This window comes from Mustela putorius, unplaced genomic scaffold (genome assembly GCF_011764305.1).
Source record: "Mustela putorius furo isolate JIRA1106 unplaced genomic scaffold, ASM1176430v1.1 tig00000139_pilon_pilon_pilon, whole genome shotgun sequence".
Taxonomy (NCBI): domain Eukaryota; kingdom Metazoa; phylum Chordata; class Mammalia; order Carnivora; family Mustelidae; genus Mustela; species Mustela putorius.
Genome location: NW_025421293.1, coordinates 8,486,732 through 8,507,563, shown reverse-complemented (window position 1 = coordinate 8,507,563; position 20,832 = coordinate 8,486,732). Strand labels below are relative to the sequence as shown.

General features: G+C 49.0%; 1 protein-coding gene across 1 annotated transcript; it reads right to left on the bottom strand.

Annotated features, from left to right (window-relative positions):
- Positions 1-2,316: 2,316 nt before the first annotated feature.
- On the bottom strand, positions 2,317-15,891 carry LOC101678495 (NXPE family member 3-like). The gene is made up of 5 exons (XM_004761742.3): positions 15,781-15,891; positions 10,859-11,583; positions 6,143-6,216; positions 5,824-6,036; positions 2,317-3,849 (listed from the first exon to the last, which is right to left on the bottom strand). The coding sequence occupies exons 1-5, from the start codon at positions 15,883-15,885 to the stop codon at positions 3,317-3,319; spliced, it is 1,650 nt and encodes a 549-aa protein (XP_004761799.2). The 5' UTR covers positions 15,886-15,891; the 3' UTR covers positions 2,317-3,316.
- Between the last annotated feature and the right edge of the window lie 4,941 nt (positions 15,892-20,832).

Genomic DNA, 20,832 nt, shown 5'->3' with positions numbered 1-20,832 from the left:
AAACGTTAAAGTTTTGCTTGGCTGACAAATGGAATTAAATTTGTTGGACATCTAGGTCTTAACCAAATGGGATAAAATGCTAGAGTGCTGGTTGCTTGAACCAGGTTTGTGCTTTTGAAATCTGTTGGTAAACATGTTTTGGGCTTAACTGATTCATAAATTTGCCTTCTAAGATTTCTGTTGTAACAGTTCACAATTGGTTAATGTTTAGTCTTCACTAGAGATGAGATGTTTCTCAGAAGATTGTAAATGGTTTTCTGTTTGCCTGCCCAGAATTGTAAATGATATCTCTTTGACTCATATGACTTTTCCTTGATATGCTAAGTTACTCAGGAAGTACTGCTAAACCAATGATAAACCTTGGGTTATATTAGGTAAATGCTGTAACTACTCTAGAGGTTCTATACACTTCCTAAAGTTTTAATGTTTTGATAGGGTCATCAGTTGATATTTAACCATATCTATTCTGAGTTTTTGTCATTTTTAATTGTTTTAATTCTCTTGTAAAATGAATTCCGCCTTAAAGGAAATTCATATGGGAGACTTTCAGGACAAATTCAGGTCTTTGATATGTTGAAATCCTGGAACTGAAATGGGTAAGAATTTCCAGAAGTAAGAGTTGCATTCAGACTAAACCAGAATTAGTTGCATGGGGCTAGATGAACTGAAAGATTGTAATGTGTCTCTTAATGTTTTGTCTTATTTTAAACAATTACTCGTTCTGTAATGTTTGTTCTTCCAGACTAGGGAAACTTTTCCTTAAGTTGTCTGTAATTTACAGAGATGTAAAAGTATTCCAAACTGCCCACACTGAGACAGAGAAAGAAGTGGAAACACACCCTTACCAACTCGGAGACTTGGTTTGGATATGCTGCCACTGAGTGGGAAACTTGGAGCTTCACTGGATGGGACCATTTACTGTCATCCTGACCACGGCCATGGCAAGAAAAGTAGAAGGCATCAGGGCCTGGATTCACATGGGTCTTGTCAAATGAGCCGAGGACGAGGATGTACCCCAGGATGGATGCCACTGCCAATGGACCCAACAGATCATGGACTAAAGCTAAGACTCAAAAAACAATGAGTTCATTGAGTTCATTGTTGCTCCTATTGTTCAAATATAGGTGGGATATATAGACAATTGCAAAATAGAGGAGGGCTTGAAATACTATTTCTAGAAAAAAGGGTCTCTGCATAGCCCTAGGAGAGGAATGCTGTTTTTGGGTAAATCATACTGGAGTCATTAAAAACAGTCTGGCAGCCATTAAAAGAGGACATAGACCTGGCTGACAAGTCAAGGATTTGACTAATATGCAAAGAAAAGGGAGGAAAGTAAGAGCCTATTTAGCCAGAGTGATTTCATCTCCGTTAAACAGGGATTTTGTCGTTTATGCAGTAAAACTTAAACTGATCCTGCCCTTCCCCCAACCAGAGGAACTTACTTAGAAGCAAGTCTGGGAAACCAGTAAAATGTGGTCCACCAGTCCGTGATAAAAGAGCCCAAATACAAGGGTGGGTGAGGTGAGGTGGAGATAACACAGCTCGAATGCAGGGATGAGTCTGGCCAGATGGAGACATCCAGTCAGTGGGGCGTGCATACTGTCTCCCTAGCTACCAAGGAGTGTGGGTCCTGCCTGTCGGGCACCTTTTGGGAGCCAATTCTGACCAAGGTGAAAGTCTAGTTCAAATAGCTACTATGGGGTGAATTGTAATTCAATTGGTGTGTGGCCTACTATGACTATGCAACTTTCTCTCTATGTTGCAATCTCATTGGCCACCTGTGTGTGGCAAGGCTCAACCACATGGCCTTTGCTCTATAAAAGTTAGTCTGTGAGGCTGGGAGGAGTCGCCCTCTCTGTAAGAGGCGGCTGCGACAGATGGTTTGATTCTCCATGCTTGGCGCAAAATAAAGCTTTGCTTGATCTTCAATTTGTATTAGTCTTGATCCTTTGATCACGGACCCTAACATGACCTCCTCCACCCATGGTGGCCCCTTCCCCACCTCTGGCAGCCACTGCTTTGTTCTCCTTATGAGTTTCTCCACCGCCCCCCTCCCAGATTCCACATGTAAGTAAGATCATTTGTCTTTCTCTGTTGTATTCAGTGAGCATAAGGCCCTCAAAAGCCAACCACATTGTTCCAAATGGCAGGATTTTTTTTCCTTCTTTCTTTCCTTAAAAGATTTTATTTATTTGACAGGAAGAGAGGAAACACAAGCAGAGGGAGTAGGAGAGGGAGAAGCAGGCCTCCCGCCAAGCTGGGAGCCCCATGTGGGACTCGATCCCAGCACCCTGGGATCACGGTCTGAGCCAAAGGCAGATGCTTGACGACTGAGCCACCCAGGCATCCCGATTTCTTTCTCTCTTATGGCTGATTAATATTTTACTGTGTATATATGTTACCAGACTCTTATATACAGACTTGGGTCTTTGTACCCAGCTACAGTAGAAACCAAGGCTGGACCCCAAATTTAAAGGTTCAGGCAAGGCTTTCTTGGGGCAGCAGGTACCGCTGAAGGGAGACACAGTCACGAGTAAGCTGTCACACTGGCTCTCTCAACAACAGCCAGGGCAAGCTTTAAAGGGGCTGAGGTGGGAAAAAGGAATGATGCCCGGCAGGCAGGAGCAGGGACTCCCAGGAAAGTGGGCGGTGTCTGCATCTGACACAACCTGCTCCTTCCTACCCTGGGCTTTCATTTGCATGAGGAGTCTCCACCTCTGGGCATGTTTTTAGCATTAAAATGAGGAGGAAAGTCAATGAAAAGTCAATTTTGGCGACCATGTGTCTGGCATCATTTTGAAGTGGTCTGAGTTTGCTCCTTGGTTCGCGCACTGCAGGAAAGGGAGGGCCTTGTTCCCAGGGTCCTTCTCCATCTCATCTAGGCCACATTTCCTTTATTCATTTATCCACTGGTGGACACTCAGGTTCCTTCCGTGTCTTGGCTGTTGTAAATAAAGCTGCCGTCAGTGAAGGCGGGGGTACAGATACATTTCTGAGTTCGTGTTTCCCTTTCCTTCAGATAAATACCCAGCAGTGGAATTGCCGGGTCCTATCTGTAATCTCTTGTTTGACTGAAGTTTGACTTGGAAGGCTCGCTGACACTCTAAATGGAGACTCCGGCACATAAAATGACAAGCCTCGCAGGCACGGATGTGACAGATGTCGCTGGACCACTGCCAGGCTTCCCTCGCAATTCTTGCTGGCCTGGGCATGAGAAAAGTCTGCGAAGAGTTGAGGACGGCTGAAGGGAAGGATGTCCAGGCTTGATCATCCCCTCAGCTTCTCCGTCCACCCAGCCCAGGACCCGCAGCAGCGCTCAAAGGGGACAAACCAAGGACAGGAAGACGTTGACTTCATTGCGGACGATAAGCCGGCCTGGGTGGATCCTGTCGGGCAGGCCCAGACTGGAGGTCATCTCCCAGGCGTCCACAAAGGCCACACGGAGGTCAGCAAAGGCAGCTCGGAGAAGCCGGTTCACCTGGAGGGTGAACCAGTCACTGCCATACACGGACTTGTAGCCGGTGTTGGCCAGCTTGATGACCACGAGAGTGCGGGGCTCCCGGGCCAGCAGCGCTGCCACCGCCGCCCTGATCCCTGCGAGGCGTTGCACAAAGACAGACGGGGGAAACGTGGTGAAATGGGCGCCCAGGCCCAGCACCACCACGGTGTGGGGGCCCCCGGCCAGGCCCCCCAGTTCCCGCGCCACAGAGTGCAGGGAGGCCACCGGTGTGCGCAGGGAGCGCAGGGGCCAGCTGTGGGCCCGCCAGTGCAGCACGATGTCCCGAGTGGTCTCCACGGCCATCAGGGGCCCCGTGTGATACGTGGCATGTAGATCCACAGGCTTCAGAGCTGTGGGGAGGACAAGAGGAGGCTTAGGGGTTAATCTGGGCCTGTACTTCCTCATTTAAAAACACAAAAGATCTAGCATCACTTTCCTCTTAGGACTCAAGTCGCTTCTGGCCTTATCAGCAGGTTGTGCTCTCCCTAATCTGTAAGATCGCCAGTGACCTCCCGGTTTCCAAGACCCCAGACCTCTTGGGGGTCCTGGGCCTCCCTGGCCCCCTGGAGCATTTTGTCTCGTCGATGTTCCTTTGGCTGCCCCTGCCTTTCTTAGCAGTGTGTGTGGTCACTCTCTGCGGTCTCCCCTCTCACCCAGCACTTCAACTCGGATTCACCCATCAGCTCCCTTCGGCCAGCCCTGGATGAAGCCTTACCCTAGGTGAGACAGTCAAGGCTGTCCGGTTTCTGTCCTTGTGCAACGGTGGCCAGCTGGGGGCCAGAGGCTCCTGACATCTGGTCTGTCCCCTCAACTGTGTGCCCTGATAGAGAGCCAGATGCACCTGCAGGGAAAGGCCCTCCTTTCTCTGCACACAGTCCCTGCCTGTTGGCCCAACCTTGTGTTTCAGGGCTCTGTGGGCACAGGGGTCCCTTTTTCTATCTCACAGGAAGGTGCCACATCGGCTAGGAGAGGATCTGGTTTTCCCCACTTTCTGACTCGAGCTTCTGTTCATCTCTAGAGACATCTCCTGCTTAGGAAAGTCACCTGCTCCACCTGCCATGCGCATAATTGTCCCAAAGTGACCCGGGGGGCAGGGGTCACTTGACGTTGCTTACACATCAGATTAGTTGGAACTGGAGCCCTTTTTTTCCCCCAAAGGAAGGGGCTTCACCCAGGCTAATCTGCCTGGGAGGCAAGGGCCTTCGGTTCCTGCAGCAGAAGGGTAGATGGCATCCCACAGACCTTAAGGCCTCTAGGTGGGAGCAGTGGGTGCTTTTAGGACTTCTGTAAGCAAACGGCGGCTCACATCCCTCTTGTGCCCTGTGGGCTCTGCACGCTTCTCTGGGGTGATGGCGGGACAGGGAGGGGAGGTAAGGTTTGGTGCTGATGTTCCTTCTTTCCTCGGCTGTCATGTTGCCCCCACTCCCCAGTCAAGCATCCTCGATAACCCATGTCACGTTACATGGTAGGATCTGTGCACACAACGTGGAGGCTCTGACGGGACTCCGCTTGCACGACACTCGCTTCTTTTAACTTTTCTCCTCCGGGGAATAAGCATGAAACTCTATCTGAGGCTCAGACATCTCCATTCAGTTCCAATCCCGTGTTCAAAAGCATCATGCACACCCTCCCCGGAAGGCCCCTCCTCACCTGTTCAACCCAAGGTGAAGAATATAAAATAAAGACACCATCGCCTCGCACTGCTGCTTCTTGCTCCCACATCTAGTCAGGCCCGCCAGGAACTCCCATTCTGAGTCCGTTTCTGGTTACCTGGGCACCTCCCCCCTCTCTAGAAGCAATCAGTCAACAAGCTGTCAGTTCCTTCAGGGTGGTGGTTCCTGGACTGCTGACCCCGGCCTGCATACTGACCTCCCCTAACGAGGAACTGGTCTTTGGACTTTCCTTTTTCAATCCAATCAATCCAGCAAACTGAAAACTCTGCAAACATTCAGCGTCTCCCCAGTGTCACAAGATAAGTCCCTGGTTTCCCTACAATATTTTTCTTAAGTTGGAACTCGATTCCTTCAGTATCTACTGCCCGCCCCCCAGCAAATCCTCACTTCCGGCGAGGGTTATGGGGTTATGTATTCATCATTCTTCAAACCCATTCCCCCTCCTGTGAGAGCCTCCCATCATCAACCTAATTGTTGAGATTATGTGTAACTGGGCATCCTGTTCCCTATCCCTGTTTCTGCCCCAAACCCAGGCATCTGGTGCTTCCCCAGGGATCCTTCAGGTCCTTGTCCTGAAATCTTCTGTGCCTTCTCAAAGCCCTGGCTCTTCTCTCCTTCTCTGAGGAGCCTCCCCGCCTCACGGCCACTCACAGGGCACGGTGTCCCGCAGGTACTCCCACCACTGCCGGAGCGTGGAGTCCCCCATCATGTGGACGATGCGGCCAGCCAGGCAGCCCAGGATGCTGACAGCGGTGGAGAAGGAGCGGCCAGAGCAGGACAGGGAGTGCCACACAGCTCGGTGGTAGAAGCCAGAGGGCCTCGGGCCCGGGATCCCAGGGCGGCACGGTTGTTGAGGGGACACAACTGTAAATAATTATTTGTAAGCAAAGCAATCTGGGGGTACAGAAGAGTCCAAAGCCACGGCCACGGAAGAAGTGCTGCCTTTTCTGCAAGCCCCGGTGTCACTTACCCAGACTCTTGTTGCTCTCCTTGGCCACCCAGATTGGAGAAATACCCTGAGGGAGGACCTTGTCTGTCACATTCCTGAAGAGAAACCAATTGGCGAGAGGGGAGCCCTTAATGGGAATGTGTGATGGGAAGGAATCCTGGGCTGAAGTGACATGGGGCTTCTTGGACGAAAGGATGTCCTCAATGTCAAGAGCATCTGTCCAGTGTCAGGGCTTCTGGGAGACAGTGCGGGTCTGGGGCCAGGAGAGGATTGGAAGCTGAGTTCAGGGATCCAGGGACCCGGGTTCTTTGCCTTGGGGATTCCGTCAGTGCCAAAAGCAGAGCTGTTTTACAATGTACCCAGGATTTTGGTTTTATTTAGGTATTGCGGAGGCCAACGGATTAGGAGATGATGCCATGAGAAAGATAAGGGATTACCCAGAGTTCCTGAGAGGCAGGGGCACACAGAGAAGCACCAGGGTCAGTCAGGGGCAGAGGGAGCAGGGGCAGAGGGCAAAACCTTTGTTGTGATTTTCATAGGAAGGAGCAGGAAAGGAAGGGCAGGCAGCGGGTGGGGTGGGGTGGGGGGAGTTAGGATTGGATCCTTTGAGTAATGTCAGCAGGCTCTGGGCTATAGAGGGAGATTCTAATCGTCAGTACAGGCCCTCACCGGCCGGGGGTGTTGGCTTGGACTGTAAGAGCCGGAGAAAAGGAGGCAGGGTGGTGGTGTGCACTTAGGAGTGGGGGGTTGTGCTGAAGGCAGGTTGTTTGCTCTCTCCAGGAGCTAGCTAACCTGGGCAGTGGCCACCCCTCCTTGGTCTACAAGGCTGCAAGGTGTCAAAGCATCACAGAAGTACAGGAAATTAAAAGCATGATTCAGGGCGCCTGGGTGGCTCCATCCGTTAAGTATCCAACTCTTGATTTCAGCTCAGGGCATGATCTCAAGGTCATGAGACTAAGCCCTGATTCGGGCTCTGCGCTGAGTGTGGTGGAGCCTGCTTAAGATTACGCTCCCCCTCCACCAGGCATGGAGCTCTCTTAAAAACAACAACAACAAAGAACAACAAACAAACAAACAAACAAACAAAACCCATGATTCATAGGCTTGGAACGTTTTTTGCAAGAAGTGCTGACTCTCCTCGTGGTCTCACTGAGCCCCCTCCTGTTGGATTCTCCCTGACCATCATCAAGCCAGCAGTTGCTCCCTGGTCCCTGGGACCCCTCCCTCCCCTACTAAGTAGCCTGTTGTGGGAGCCCCTTCTTCCAGGCTCCAGCCACAGCCCTTGGCTCCTCTTTCGAGATCACACTCCCTCCCTTGGTGGTCTCACTCAACCAAGATCTCCAGCCCAGTCTTCTCTGCCAAATTCCAGGTTTGTGAGTCTAGTCATTTGTTAAACATCCCCACTTGGTGTCTAATACACATGACCAAACTCCCCCTCTCCAGCCCCCTACACCCCACCTGCCACTTTCTCACTCCAGCTGATGGCAACTGTCCCTCCACGTGAGCAGGCCCCAGACCCCACACTCATCTGTGAGCTCTCACTTTTTGGCACGTTCCATGTTCTCTCAGGACATCCTATAGGTACTGCCTTCAGAGTATACCCAGAAATGAATCACTTTAGACACCTTGACTACCGCCACCTGAAGCAAAGGTCTCCCACCTTTCAGTCTCGTTGATTCTCCCTTAATCCATCCTGAAAACAACGGTCTGAGAGACCCTTTAAAAATGTGATCGGGGTGGGCACCTGGGTGGCTCAGTGGGTTAAGCCTCTGCCTTCGGCTCGGGTCATGATCCCAGGGTCCTGGGATCGAGCCCCGCATCGGGCTCTCTGCTCAGTGGGGAGCCTGCTTCCTCCCTCTCTCTCTGCCTGCCTCGCTGCCTACTTGTGATCTCTGTCAAATAAATTAAATAAATCTTAAAAAAAAAATGTGATCAGGGTGCCTGTCTTCTGCTCAAAATCCTGCAAGTGACTCCCTTTTCACTTACACCCAAAATTACGTTGCCTACAGAGCATTCCTGGTCATGCCATGTCCTTCCCTTAATGCTACTGGTTTTCCCCTGCCCCTTCTCAGTTATTGGACTTCCTTGCTGTTCCTTAGACACACCGGGCACACCCCGGCATTTCCTCTGCCTCGAACCTCTTCTCTCGGGTATAGCCTGGGTCTCATCCCCTTCAAGTCTTGGCTCAGGTGTCACCTTCTTAATGAAGTCTACCCTGACCCCCTATTTAACATTGCAACCATACTCCTAACCATACAACCCACCATACTCCTAATCCTCACCTCCTGTGTATTTTAATTTCCCCCAGCCTGTATCTCCTTCTTTTAAAAAAAAAAAAAAAGTTTGTATTTATTTATTTGAGAGAGAAAGCTTGAGAGGAGAGGCCAGAAGGAGAAGCAGCCTCCCCATGGAGCTGGGAGCCGGATGCGGGACTCGATTCCAGGACTGCAGGATCATGACCTGAGCTGAAGGCAGCTGCTTAACCAACTGAGCCACCCAGGTGCTCCCGTATCTCCTTCTAACATTCTATACACTACTTGGGTATTGCCATGTTCACTGTTTCTGACCCTCCCTCCTGTCGTAAGGAAGCTTTACGGGAGCAGCGTACACGTGGTTGCCTTCCCAGTGCCTCCAGCAGGCCCATGCAGGCAGACGTGCTCAGCTTGCGTTTGCTGAATGAAGGAACGGACTGCCTGAAGGGCTGTGTCTGAGGAGGAGAGAAGAATTTGCTTCTGGGGAGAAAGGGTTGAGAATATTCCTACAATCTAGAAAAATGCCTGTGGATGGCCTTCCTTGAACGTCAGGGCTCTAGCGCCCTCTAGAGGCAAAAGCTTCCGGAAGCAGGTGAAGGATGGTCCCAAACTGGACCCAGGTGAGGTTGGCTGCTCTCCCAGGAGACCCCAAGGTTACACAAGTCTGGACAGTGGGCACCTTGGGGTGACCAGAGGGCCAAGGAAGGATCCCAGATGGCCAAGGTGTCAGTTTCTTTGCAAGACCTTAGGTGAGGGAGCTCTTGCCACCAGCCCAGCTGCAGGGGTCCTCAGATGGGATTAAAGTTGATGTAAAGAAAACACCTGACCTTGGAGCTGCAAGTGCATGTCAACTACACATATGCCACATGTGTACACGTGTGGTTATCTCTTTAACGCCCGTCTTCTATCAGCACACTGGGGCTCCCGCGGGACGGGGCCACTTCTGCCCTGCTCTCCCATCCCCAGAACCTCCAGGCCTTTGGACAATGTCCAACAGAGCAGGGGCCACTCGACAGCAGCAAAATACTTGGGACACGATTGTAAGAGCCATCAGAGCCGCTATATGCTGTCCCTGTTCCAAGCACTTTACACACATTCATTTATTTGTTCTTTACCACAAGCCTCTGAGGGAAGTTCTATTATTATTCCCCTCTACGGATGAGAGAACAGAGAGGTTAAGTGACTTCCCAGAGGTCACACAGATGGAAGCTGGCAAGTCGGAGCAGGTGGAGCCGGGATCGGAACCCACACACTCTCCCTCCAGAGACTCCTGGGCTGTACCCCGAGCGCCATCCCGAGATGGTTCCTGTAATTTCATCTTAGAATTACTTTTAATCGACCAATGCAGAAAGGGTGTGTGGTTCTCCTTTTCTGACCAAAGGGAGCATAAGAATTGGTCTGGAAAGACCAAGGTTTCTTGGCACTAAATTCTCATGCCAGGAAGTCAGTGTTAGTGGGAATTCCCCAGTCTGAGCTCCCGAGAGCCTCCCAGAGACGAGCGTCTTGTGGGGCCAGCAGGCACCCCCGTAGCTCGGGCATCTCCAGCTTGGCTCACCTCATGGCAGCCCGTGAGAACTTCCGTGCTCCTTGGGGCCACGGAACAGCACGCATCCCAGCTGCCAGCCCTCGCCGCAAACACCTCTGGCTCTTCTCTCCCCGCACTCAGTGAGGGTGTCCCCGCACCCCTGCCTTCTTCTGGGACCCTGTTTTTGCCTCCATCTCCTATTCTCCCTGCTGGGGACCAGATGCCCATGTCTCCTGCCTTAAAAAAATGCCTCCCTCTTTCTTGGGGTCTCTCAAAATACCCCTCTCCTCCTTGGGATCTCTCTGTCCCCACCCACCACGCCTTAGATCTCAGGGACAGTAAGGCTCACAGTGAGCCATGTCTTCCCTCTCTCCCATTCTCTGTCTCCCCAGGGAGCCTTGCTCCCCCAAAACCGAGGACAGTTCTCAGCCCTTCCCAGCTTCCAGGCTGCAGGCTCTGCTCCCCTCTCACTCAGGGAGGTCACATCTATCCTCCATACTCCCTGACCACACATGCTGGTGATTTCAGCACCACTTCTCTCCTCCCAAGAGTCCTCAGAAGAGCAGCGAGGCCTGGAATGCTTTTCTTTTGCCAGAGGTCCCTGGTTCTCCTTGAAGCTTAGCTAAGTTGCCACCTGCCTGACCTACCAGGTGGGGTCCCCCTTGTCCGTGCCCTCACCTCACTCTGTGAATATTACACTTAAGTACTCATCACACTGTGGGTTTTCAAAAGCCATGAGTCTCTTCACTGAAAATTTGGAGAGGGCAGCGATGCCAACCATTGCATGAAAGTAGCCAGCAGTTACTAGGAGACCTGGCCCACAGCAGGAAACATGTTTGATAGAAGGGGACAGATGAATAAAGGTAGCTTTATGAATAAAGGTAGCTGGGGCAGAAAAATCACAGGGACCAGGGTTTGGGGGTGCGAGGCCGATATCCCAGATGATGTTGGGTTTCTTACCACGCCAGCAGGGCCTCCTCGTGTGGTGTGGTCACATTCCAATAATGTCCACTTGAATGGCCCACCAGCGAGTCACAGGGCAGGGTAGGAGGCCGAGCACAGAACCAGAGCTCACCAGTGTCTTCATCCCTATAGTGACAGGTGGATTCTTCTTCCCCAGTTAGTAGGGGGTTCACATTGCAAGTCACAATTTCTTCATGTCCTGTGGGTCCCCGAAAATAGCCCGTGAAATCAACCGTGGCCCACTGGTCTCTCCAGATTCCCCGCAGGACCCCAACGGCCTCACTGGAGTGGATCAGCCGCACTTGCACCTGGACCTGTCCAGCCCAGAGTAGGGGGAAGGTCAACAGGTAGGTGCCGTTCTCCAGATCCTGGATATCCCCAGGGACTCCTGCCTTCAGGTAGGGACTCAGGAGCTGTGCCCGAAACAGATCCCCACCATGGGTCTTGGGCCTGCCCTGGTGGTCTCTGGCGACAAGAATGGCCTCCAGGTAGCCGCCCAGGGTGTAACTGGTCTGGGAAGGTCCCCTCAGGTGGTAAGTGGAGGTCTGGGGACTGGTAGAGGACAAAAGGTTCCCTCCATCTCCTGGGGTAGGAGGCCAGTGCAGAAGATGGGTCAGGTCCGAGAGCTCCTGGAGGAAAGAGCCAGAAGACTTGCAGGCTGGGTGGGGCTGTGGGGGCAGAGGAACGGTGCCATCACGCCAGGAAACTCTGATGTACAAGATCTGTGGGTAGAGAAAGAAGAACCTGTCAGACATTCGTGTGTCTTCACCTTTCTTCTGGGAAGGCATGGTCAGCCCACCAGACCTAGTTCTCTTACCTGCCCTACCTCAGGTTGCTTCTGAACCAAAGCTGGTGTCTCAGTCACCACCAAACACGTATGCAGATACCAACTCATGTTTAAAACCATATGTCTGTGGGTTTTGCTATATTTCTCAAGGTTGGTCATTTACAGAACCCACACCTTACACAGCAGTTGGATATCAGGACCGTGGAACTTAAAGGAGAACAGGAAATTGAGATGTTTCAAACATACATGATCTGGGGAAGATGGACCCTTCCAGTAAGATCTGACGATGACGGTTTTGCTATTACGCATTTCCACATTTTTCAGAATGTCCCACACCCTACTGTCTGGAAGAGGAAGAAACAGGCAGACGTGGTTTTTTCCCTCCTGCTAGAATATGCACAGGACAGTCACCCTCAGTGCGGGAAATGTCCCAGCAGAATTCAAGTTCATAGGTTGTGGACTTCAGACAATCAGTGCAGACCAGCCTCTGGTGAGGCTGAAACCAAGAAGCTTTTGTCTTCTCTGCCTACGGACTTGCCTTCAGCTACCTCTGAAACCCAGCTTTGTTCTTTGCCAAAACCAGAGGTTGAATTGTATTAGGCTCTGGGAACATTGTTTCTTGGGCTCACTGCTCAGAGGAATGGGATTTTGCTATCATTTTCTAACTTTGGTGGTTGCGGGTCTGGCGCAGTGATAGTTTGGGAGTCCCGTTGGCCCTGAAGGCTCTTCTTCCTTGTTCTCTGTATTCCTTCATTCTAAACTCTCAGGGCATGTGTATGTGAGACAGCGATGCTGTAGGAGTGTGTCTCTTGTGCACATCTGGGCTCTCTTCCAGGCAGGTTTCCCTAGGTCTAGACTCAGGGAGGGTGTTTGTGACAGACACTGTTGGTTGCCTATCCAATACCCCATTTTTATTTGGGACATAATACAGCCAAATGAGCTATGTTATTATCATGTGGGGTATTATTACTGGCTTGAGCCGGTCGCAACAGTCACATTCCACACTTACCCTTCTTTTTTAAATGCAATGCAAGCTTTTCTTTCTTTCTTTCTTTCTTTCTTTTTTAAGATTTTATTTGAGAGAGAGAGAGAGACAGATAGAGAGAACAGGAGTGGAGAGAAGCAGGCTCCCCATTGAGAAAGGAGCCCAATGTGGGGCTTGACCCCCAGACTCCTGGGATCATGACCCAAGCCGAAGGCAGATGCTTAAGTGTCTGAGCCACCCGGGCGCCCCGACACTTCCCCAGTGTTCTTGAGGGTTTCTCAGTTCTGGCTAATAAGATACAAGGAGAGGTCTGAGGAGAAGTATCTGAGACAGCTGTCACGTACCAACAAAGCTGGGGTCACCCCTATTTTATTTCCACCTGTGATGGGGATTCAGTCTCTGGAGGTGTGTCGGCCATCTTGCAATATGCTGTTTCTAATTTTGTTTCTCCTCCAGTACCTCCACTATTGGTGCTGGGGGTCACAGGAAGCATTCATAACATGAGAGGATTTCTGGCTGCTTCTTTGTGTCGTGATGCTGGGTTGGCACAGTGTGGGGAGAAGTAGTCCTGGAAGCCATTCCTATACCGAGACAATTAGCTACAACTTAGCTATACCCAAGAATGACTGCAAATCACATTACATCAAAACTAAATTGTTCCTCCACTCAAATTTCTCTTAACAGGCTCTAGGAAAATGCCTGTGATCTACCCCTCCAATATCACCTGACATGGGGGAAGTTGTAATAGGTACATGACCTTAACAGATGGAGGTCAAAATATTTTACTACTGTAAAATTTACAGAATCACGTGACATTGCTAGCACGCTGCCAAAGCAGGTTGCAGGCTGAATTTTGTTTTTCTGAATTTTGTTTTTCCCTAGAAAAACAAAAAAGTCCTGGCTTAGAGGTTCTGTTCTTAGAAAAAGGTGTTTTATAGATAACTGACAGTTCCTTCCTATACGAGATATCACCCCTTCAGTGTCCCAACAGGCCCAATCACCCTACATTGAAAAGCCACCACTCATAACAGGTTAATGGAGTGGAGAGTCAACATTGTAGATGACTTATACTTTCAATTATGGATGAAGAGATGCTGAAATTTCTAATTGTGAATTTGTCTATTTTTTAAAATATTTTATTTATTTATTCGACAGACAGAGACCACAAGTAGGCAGAGAGGCAGGCAGAGAAAGAAGGGGAAACAGGCTCCCTGCTCAGCAGAGAGCCCAATGCAGGGCTCGATCCCAGGACCCTGAGATCATGACCTGAGCCGAAGACAGAGGCTTAACCCACTGAGCCACCCAGGTGCCCCTGAATCTGTCTATTTTTATCTGAAGTTTCGTAAGTTTTTACTTCGCATATATTGAAACTCTGCAATTAGGTGCATAAACAGTTAGGTCTGTTATGTCCTCTTGATGGGTTGGTGGACTGCTCCTTTTTTTTTTTTTTAATTTGACAGAGAGAAAGAGATCACAAGGAGACAGAGAGGCAGGCAGAGAGAGAGAGAGGAGGAAGCAGGCTCCCTGCTGAGCAGAGAGCCTGATGCGGGGCTCGATCCCAAGACCCTGGGATCATGACCTGAGCCAAAGGCAGAGGCTTAACCCACTGAGCCACCCAGGCACCCCTGAACTGCTCCTTTTTAACGTTATAAAATAACTCCGTTTATCCCTTCAATTCCAGGCCAACACCTCAAGGTCTGTTCTAGTCTTCCCTTTTCCATTATCTGTAACTCCTTCAACAATGAGAAGCTCGTTTCTCCTTATCCCCAATGAATTTACTTACTTGCGTGATTTCCCTGGATGAAACCAATTTCCCGACCTTTTCCTGCTCTTGCCAAGCAACATGAACCCAGCATCATGGGATCAAGCACTGTATCAGGCTCCCTGCTCAGCGGGGAGCCTGCTTCTCCCTCTCCTTCTGCCTACCACTCTGCCTACTTGTGCTCTTTATCTCTCTGTTGAATAAATAATAAAAATCTTTAAAAAAGAAAAAAAGAAGAGATTCTCAGTTTCACCAGAACTAGTCATAGCATCAACATAAACTCATCCCAGGCTAAATGACAAAAACTTTGAACTGATGCCCAGAAAAAAGGAGCTGTGGAAGCAACTCAGTTTGAAGACAACTGTTATCTAGCATAACATAAATGATTTGTGGGTCCCCTGGGTGGCTCAGTCGGTTAAGCACCTGCCTTCACCTCAGGGCATGAACCCAGGGTTCTGGGATCGAGCCCTGCATCGGGTTCCCTGCTCAGCAGGGAGCCTGCTTCTCTCTCTCCCTCCACCTGCCACCCTGTCTACTTGTGCTCTCTCTGTCAAATAAAGAAATAAAATCTTTAAATACACAAATAAATAAATACACAGATAAATAATTTGTTCTTTGTAAATACATAGATGTATATCTTTAAGGTTTCTTTTACTTTTTCCTTTGTTTATTCCCAATAAAGCTTCTTTTTGAAGAATTCAACTATTTTCCAGCAGAACCAAGAGGAAAAGAAAACTTCTACATATGCACAGAGGTAGAGAGGGAGAGCAAGGTATCCTCAGAGACAAGGTATGGAGGCTATCTCAGTTTGAAGAACTAGAAAGGAGCCAGGTGGGCTGGAGCAGAAATACAGCACCTTGAGAAAGGAGAAAGCACAGAGAGCTCAAGTTTCCATGCTCCCCTCAGACAAACTGCTTTTTGGGCTAATGTTTTGGACTCCATTACAGCTACCCCTCCCTGATATAATATGCTCATTGTTTTTCTTTTCTTTAAAAAAAATACACATACACACACACACACACACATATATTAGATTTTATTTATTTACTTGACAGAGAGAGAGATTGCAAGTAGGCAGAGAGGCAGGCAGAGAGAAAGCGGGAAGCAGGCTCCCCACCGAGGAGAGAGCCAGATGAGGGGCTCGATCCCACAACCCCGAGATCATAACCCGAGCCAAAGGCAGAGGCTTAACCCACTGAGCCACCCAGGCGCCCTGCTCATTGTTTTTCTAAGAGCTTGTCCCTCTTTGTCACTTCTGTTTCTGGATTAGAAAGAGGAAAAAAAGAATGAAAAAATGGAAAGCTTCCCTCAGCCTCCTTCTCCTAGATGGAAAGCAACTGGTTCAAGCTTTAGAGACAGAGACAAATGGAAGGAAATATACTTACACAAATTGCAACAACTGATCCCACAATCATGGTCATGTGCCACTTGAACTGTCTGATGAACAGGTCTGTGGGAACCTGGAGTGGTTTACTAGTCATCTGGTGCATGATCAAGAGCCTAGGTAGATAAAGAGTGTCATTATGGACATGGTGAAGCAAGAGTTTCCTACAATCTCTCCTACAAAGAAGACCAATAATGACAATGACTGTGGATGAGAAGGCTTCTGCCCAAGTTCAGGTGTCCAGTGGAGAAATTCCAGCAAGTCTCTTGGACCAACTATGATCCAGCAATTCTATTTATGTCCCCAAAAAAACCACATTGGAATGTTCATAGCAGCCTTATTCATCATATTCCCACATTGAGAAAGAATACAGAAATATCCACCAATGGAAGATTAGATAAGCACGTTTTGATATGTTCCTACAACTGAATAACAACTAGCAAGAAAAAGAAAACATGATGAAAGAAGGTATGGATTAAAGGGTATCACATTTCAAAACCAAGGGGGGAAAACCTATCTAATTATTTATAAAATATATACATATTATATAAGCATAGATATGTAAACATACATAGATATCTGTATGATAGTAATAGGATATGAAGAATATAGAAGGGCACACAGCAGATAATAATATTGATCATATGTAGGACAGAAACAGGGAGACAGGGTGTTCATTTAGGAAGAAGAGATAGGGAGAGGGAAAAAGAATCCATGACTTAAAACGTGCGCACGCACACACACACTCACACACACAAAGGATGTGTAATATAATCCCATTCATGTAAAACTATACCCACGTATGCCTAAATGCATAAAGAGGTTCTTGAAAGGATGGTTACCAAATAATTAGTTATCTCAAGGTAATGAGATTTCAGGAGTCTTTTATTTTCTCCTTTATATTTCCATGTGTTGTTCAAATTCAAGTAAAAAGCACGTGTTATTTATATGATCACTTTTTTTTTTTCCAAGAGAAAGCACTGGGGGAGGGACAGAAGGACAGAATCTCAAGCAGCCTCGCCCAGCCCGGGGCAGGGCTCAATCTCATGACTCTGAAATCATGACCTGAGCTGGCGTCGAGTGTCGGATGTTCAACGGACTGAGGTACCCAGGTGCTCCTATACGATCACTGTTTAACTGTGGAAATAAAAAGCGTACTTTTGGGGAGGAATTCTCTTCCTCCTCTGCTAAATCCCAAGAAAAGACAGGATTAAGTGAGGGCAAAGACAGGCATAGCCCTAAGTACTGCCTCGGTGACATGTTAACGTAGGAGAAGACCAAGGACTTGAGTCAGGAGCTAAGAAGGACCTAGTGGCCCAGGAGCAAAGCCAAGGGAGGGCCCAGAAGACTACTTCTATAGGGCACACAGGCTTGGGGGTTCTTTCAAGCGGTCTACAGCCAGAAGGAGATACCTCCACTAGAAACCTGGCCTGGAGCTTGAGAACTAAGCCTTCCACTGTCCAGCATGAGTCCTGGGAATGGCAAAGAGCTCATTTTGCCAGACGCAGTGGCAACCTGGCTGTTGGGTAGGATGGGGGACCATAAAGCTGAGGATAAACCAAGACTCCTCTTGGCCTTCTGCATTCATTTCTTATTCATTCATTCATTCATAATACATAGATACATACACAGGGCTTTGACACACCATCCTGAGATCAAGACCTGAGCTGAAATCAAGAGGTACATGCTTAACTGACTGACCCACTTAGGCACCCCAACCATCTGCATTAATTTCTGCCTGTTCTCTAATCCAGAAGAGCAAAAAGGCCTGGGCCAAAGCAATAAAGCCAGTAAGTGGTGTTACCAATGCCATTATAATTTTCTATATTATGGTCTCCAACAGTGCCTATGTGGAGACCAAGTAAATATACAACATGCAAATGCAATTAAAATCATGAGGTCCCGGGGTGCCTGGGTGGCTGAGTGGGTTGGGCCTCTGCCTTTAGCTCGGGTCATGATCTCAGGGTCCTGGGATCAAGCCCCACATCGGGCTCTCTGCTCAGCGGGGAGACTGCTTTCCCCTCTCTCTCTGCCTGCCTCTCTGGCTACTTGTGGTCTCTCTCTCTCTCTGTCAAATAAATAAATAAAGTCTTTTTAAAAAAAATTACAAGGTCCCAGAAGTGCCTGACTGGCTCGGTCAGTTGAGCACCCCACTCTTGATTTTGGCCCAGGTCATGATCTCAGCGTCGTGAGATCGAGCCCCACCTCAGGCTCTGTGCTGAGCTTGGGATTCTCTCTCTCTCCCTCTCCCTCTGGCTTCCCCTCTGCTCTCTCTCTCTCTTTCAAAAAGAAAAAAATCATGAGGCTCCATAAAAATGTGAAGCGATAATGACAGCAAGAATAGTAACAGCAACACAGGACACCCGGGCAGATTTTTAGCTTCTGCCCCAATGAAGATGGGAGGCAGGGGGAAGAGATTCAGTTCCCCAATGGCTATTAGCAAACTGTATATAACATTCCCATTCCATTTCTTTTTTTTTTTTTTAAAGATTTCCTTTTTTTTTTTTTTTTAATTTGAGAGAGAGGCAGTGAGAGAGAGCATGAAAGAGGAGAAGGTCAGAGGGAGAAGCAGACTCCCCGTGGAGCTGGGAGCCCGATGTGGGACTCGATCCCGGGACTCCGGGATCATGATCTGAGCCGAAAGCAGTCGTCCAACCAACTGAGCCACCCAGACACCCCCCATCTCTTTTCTTGAAATGTGAGGACTTGACCCCAAGTTGTAACCTGTAACACCGGACAGACTTCCTTAAAAATCTAAGAACTGGGCGCCTGGTGGCTCAGTCGGTCAGGTGTCTGCCTTTGGCTCAGGTCATGATCCCGTGGTCTGGCATCGAGGCCCCCGTCAGGCTCCCTGCTCATCGGGGGAGTCTGTTCTCCCTCTCCCTCTGCCCCTCCCCCTCTTGTGCATGCTCTCTCTTTCAAATAAATAAAATCTTTTTAAAAATTGAAAAAAATGTCAGAGCTGCTGGCACTGCTGTAATAAATGCAGTCATCCTACGCTGTCGGGTATCTGCTTCCAGATTATTACCACATCATGTTTATTCAACGTCTTATCAAAGCTAAGGCAAATACTAATAGGAGAATTTCACTTGAGATGGAGCCAGGTATCTCTTTCCCAGCTTCATAAAGCAACTGCTGCCTCCCCTTTGATTCCTCCCCTTCCAGCTCCTCCTTTAAGAAGGAGCTATGTCCACCTCTCAGCACATACTTGTTGGGGCTGTTGAAAGACGTAGGAATCCAGACCACCCTCCCTTAGAAATTCCAGACATTCTACCCCTCAGTTTCTCCTTTTCACTCCTGGGACTAGGTTGGAGGCTCCCTATTTTCCCCAACACAGCTCTGGGACTTAGGCAGACACGTTCAGCTAGGGCAGACCAAGAGGAGGAATCAATCTTCCTAATTATAAACGTCGCCCAGGGATGAGTCAAGTTGATGTCATATTTCAGTCCCCAAAGGGGTGCCAGCAAAGTCATGTCAGAGAAGCTTGTTCAGCTAGTGGATGAGTAAGTCACTACTGTACCTAGACTTGAACATACTTTTGAAATTTGGGTGGCAATCAGCAGGCATGGTTCCCCAGCCAGCACTGTATTCAGGACCACCTAGATGATTGCCACGCATCAGGCAACGGTCGATAGGAGCAAAACGGGAAATAAGAACCATGATGGTCCCTTGCCACCCAAAGCCACCTCCCTTTCGCCTTTCACCCAGTTCATGAATGAGAATGAGCTTGCAGGGAAACCATGAGGTAGGTTACAGAACCACAGGGTCAGCTGTGGAGTGTGTAGCACCACACTCCAAGATGGCTTAGACATTATCCTTGTCTTTGTACAGTTGGAAGCTGGCTACTGGCTTTCAGGGGTGGACATCTGGTATCCTATCCTAGAGACACTCCAATCTTCTAGAAATAAAAGGTCCATCTCACTACCACCCCCAACCATGAACCCTGCTTCGAGTTCTCCACAGGATTGCCAGTGCTAACTGCCATCTCTGAGGTCTCTTTCTCCACTAGCTTTCTCAAGTTTCCCAGCAGTATCGAAACTGTTGACTACCTTCTCCATCCTGAAGCCTTACCAGAGTCTCCTGTCTTCTTGACCCCTTGGCACTGCCCTTCTGTGGTCATTACCCAATGTTCTAGTTCAATATATCACTTTCTCAAAACCAGGCACCATAGCTTGTGTATTCTTTTATTCCACAAAACATTAAAGACAGTAATTTGCCCAGATCATGATTTGGGCAAATCATTCTTGACAAGTAGCCCAAATTCCCTGTTCCCTCAACCCGAGTCTGCCCATGTGTCTACCTCCTTTGCTCATATTTCCTTTCTGAAGCGCAAGCCAGCTTACCTCATCTCAGGATACCTCCCAGTGCTTCTGACTCTTTCTTTCCTTCCTCTACAAAGCCCCCAAAGTCTTGTTTCCTCTCTTCATAGCGACTCACAGGGTAACATCATGCCAGTGCTTCAAATATTTCCAAAGTACAGCGTCTCCACACATGTGGATGATGGAGCCAGTCAGGCACCCAGAATGAAGCCCAATGTGCAGAGACACCGCTGTGGTAGGAAAGACAGCCACGCTTTGCAGCAGAATAAACTTAGAGTCTGAGAATGCAACAGCAAAGAAGAAATGTGGGAATAAGTCTGCAGGCAAGAGGCGCTTAACCACTGTAGAACACTATGGTCCAAACCCCCAGACAAAGCATAATGACTTCCTCTTCCCACTCACTAGAAAGCCTTTGCTACTGACATCTGTAGAACAGAGCAACATCCTGGGGAGAGGGCCATGTTTGTGTCCTTTTTAAAGAGAAACTAGGCTTGAATCCCATACCTAAGCAGATGTAGGGAATTGTCAGGGGACGATGTCCTTGCTTAAAGACTGAGTGCTGGGGTGCCTGGGTGGCTCAGTCATTAAGCCTCTGTCTTCAGCTCAGGTCATGATCCTGGGGTCCTGGGATCGAGCCCCGCATCAGGCTCCCTGCTCAGTGGGAAGCCTGCTTCTCCCTCTCCCACTCCTCTGCTGTGTTTCCTTGCTTGCTGTGCCTCTCTCTGTCAAGTAAA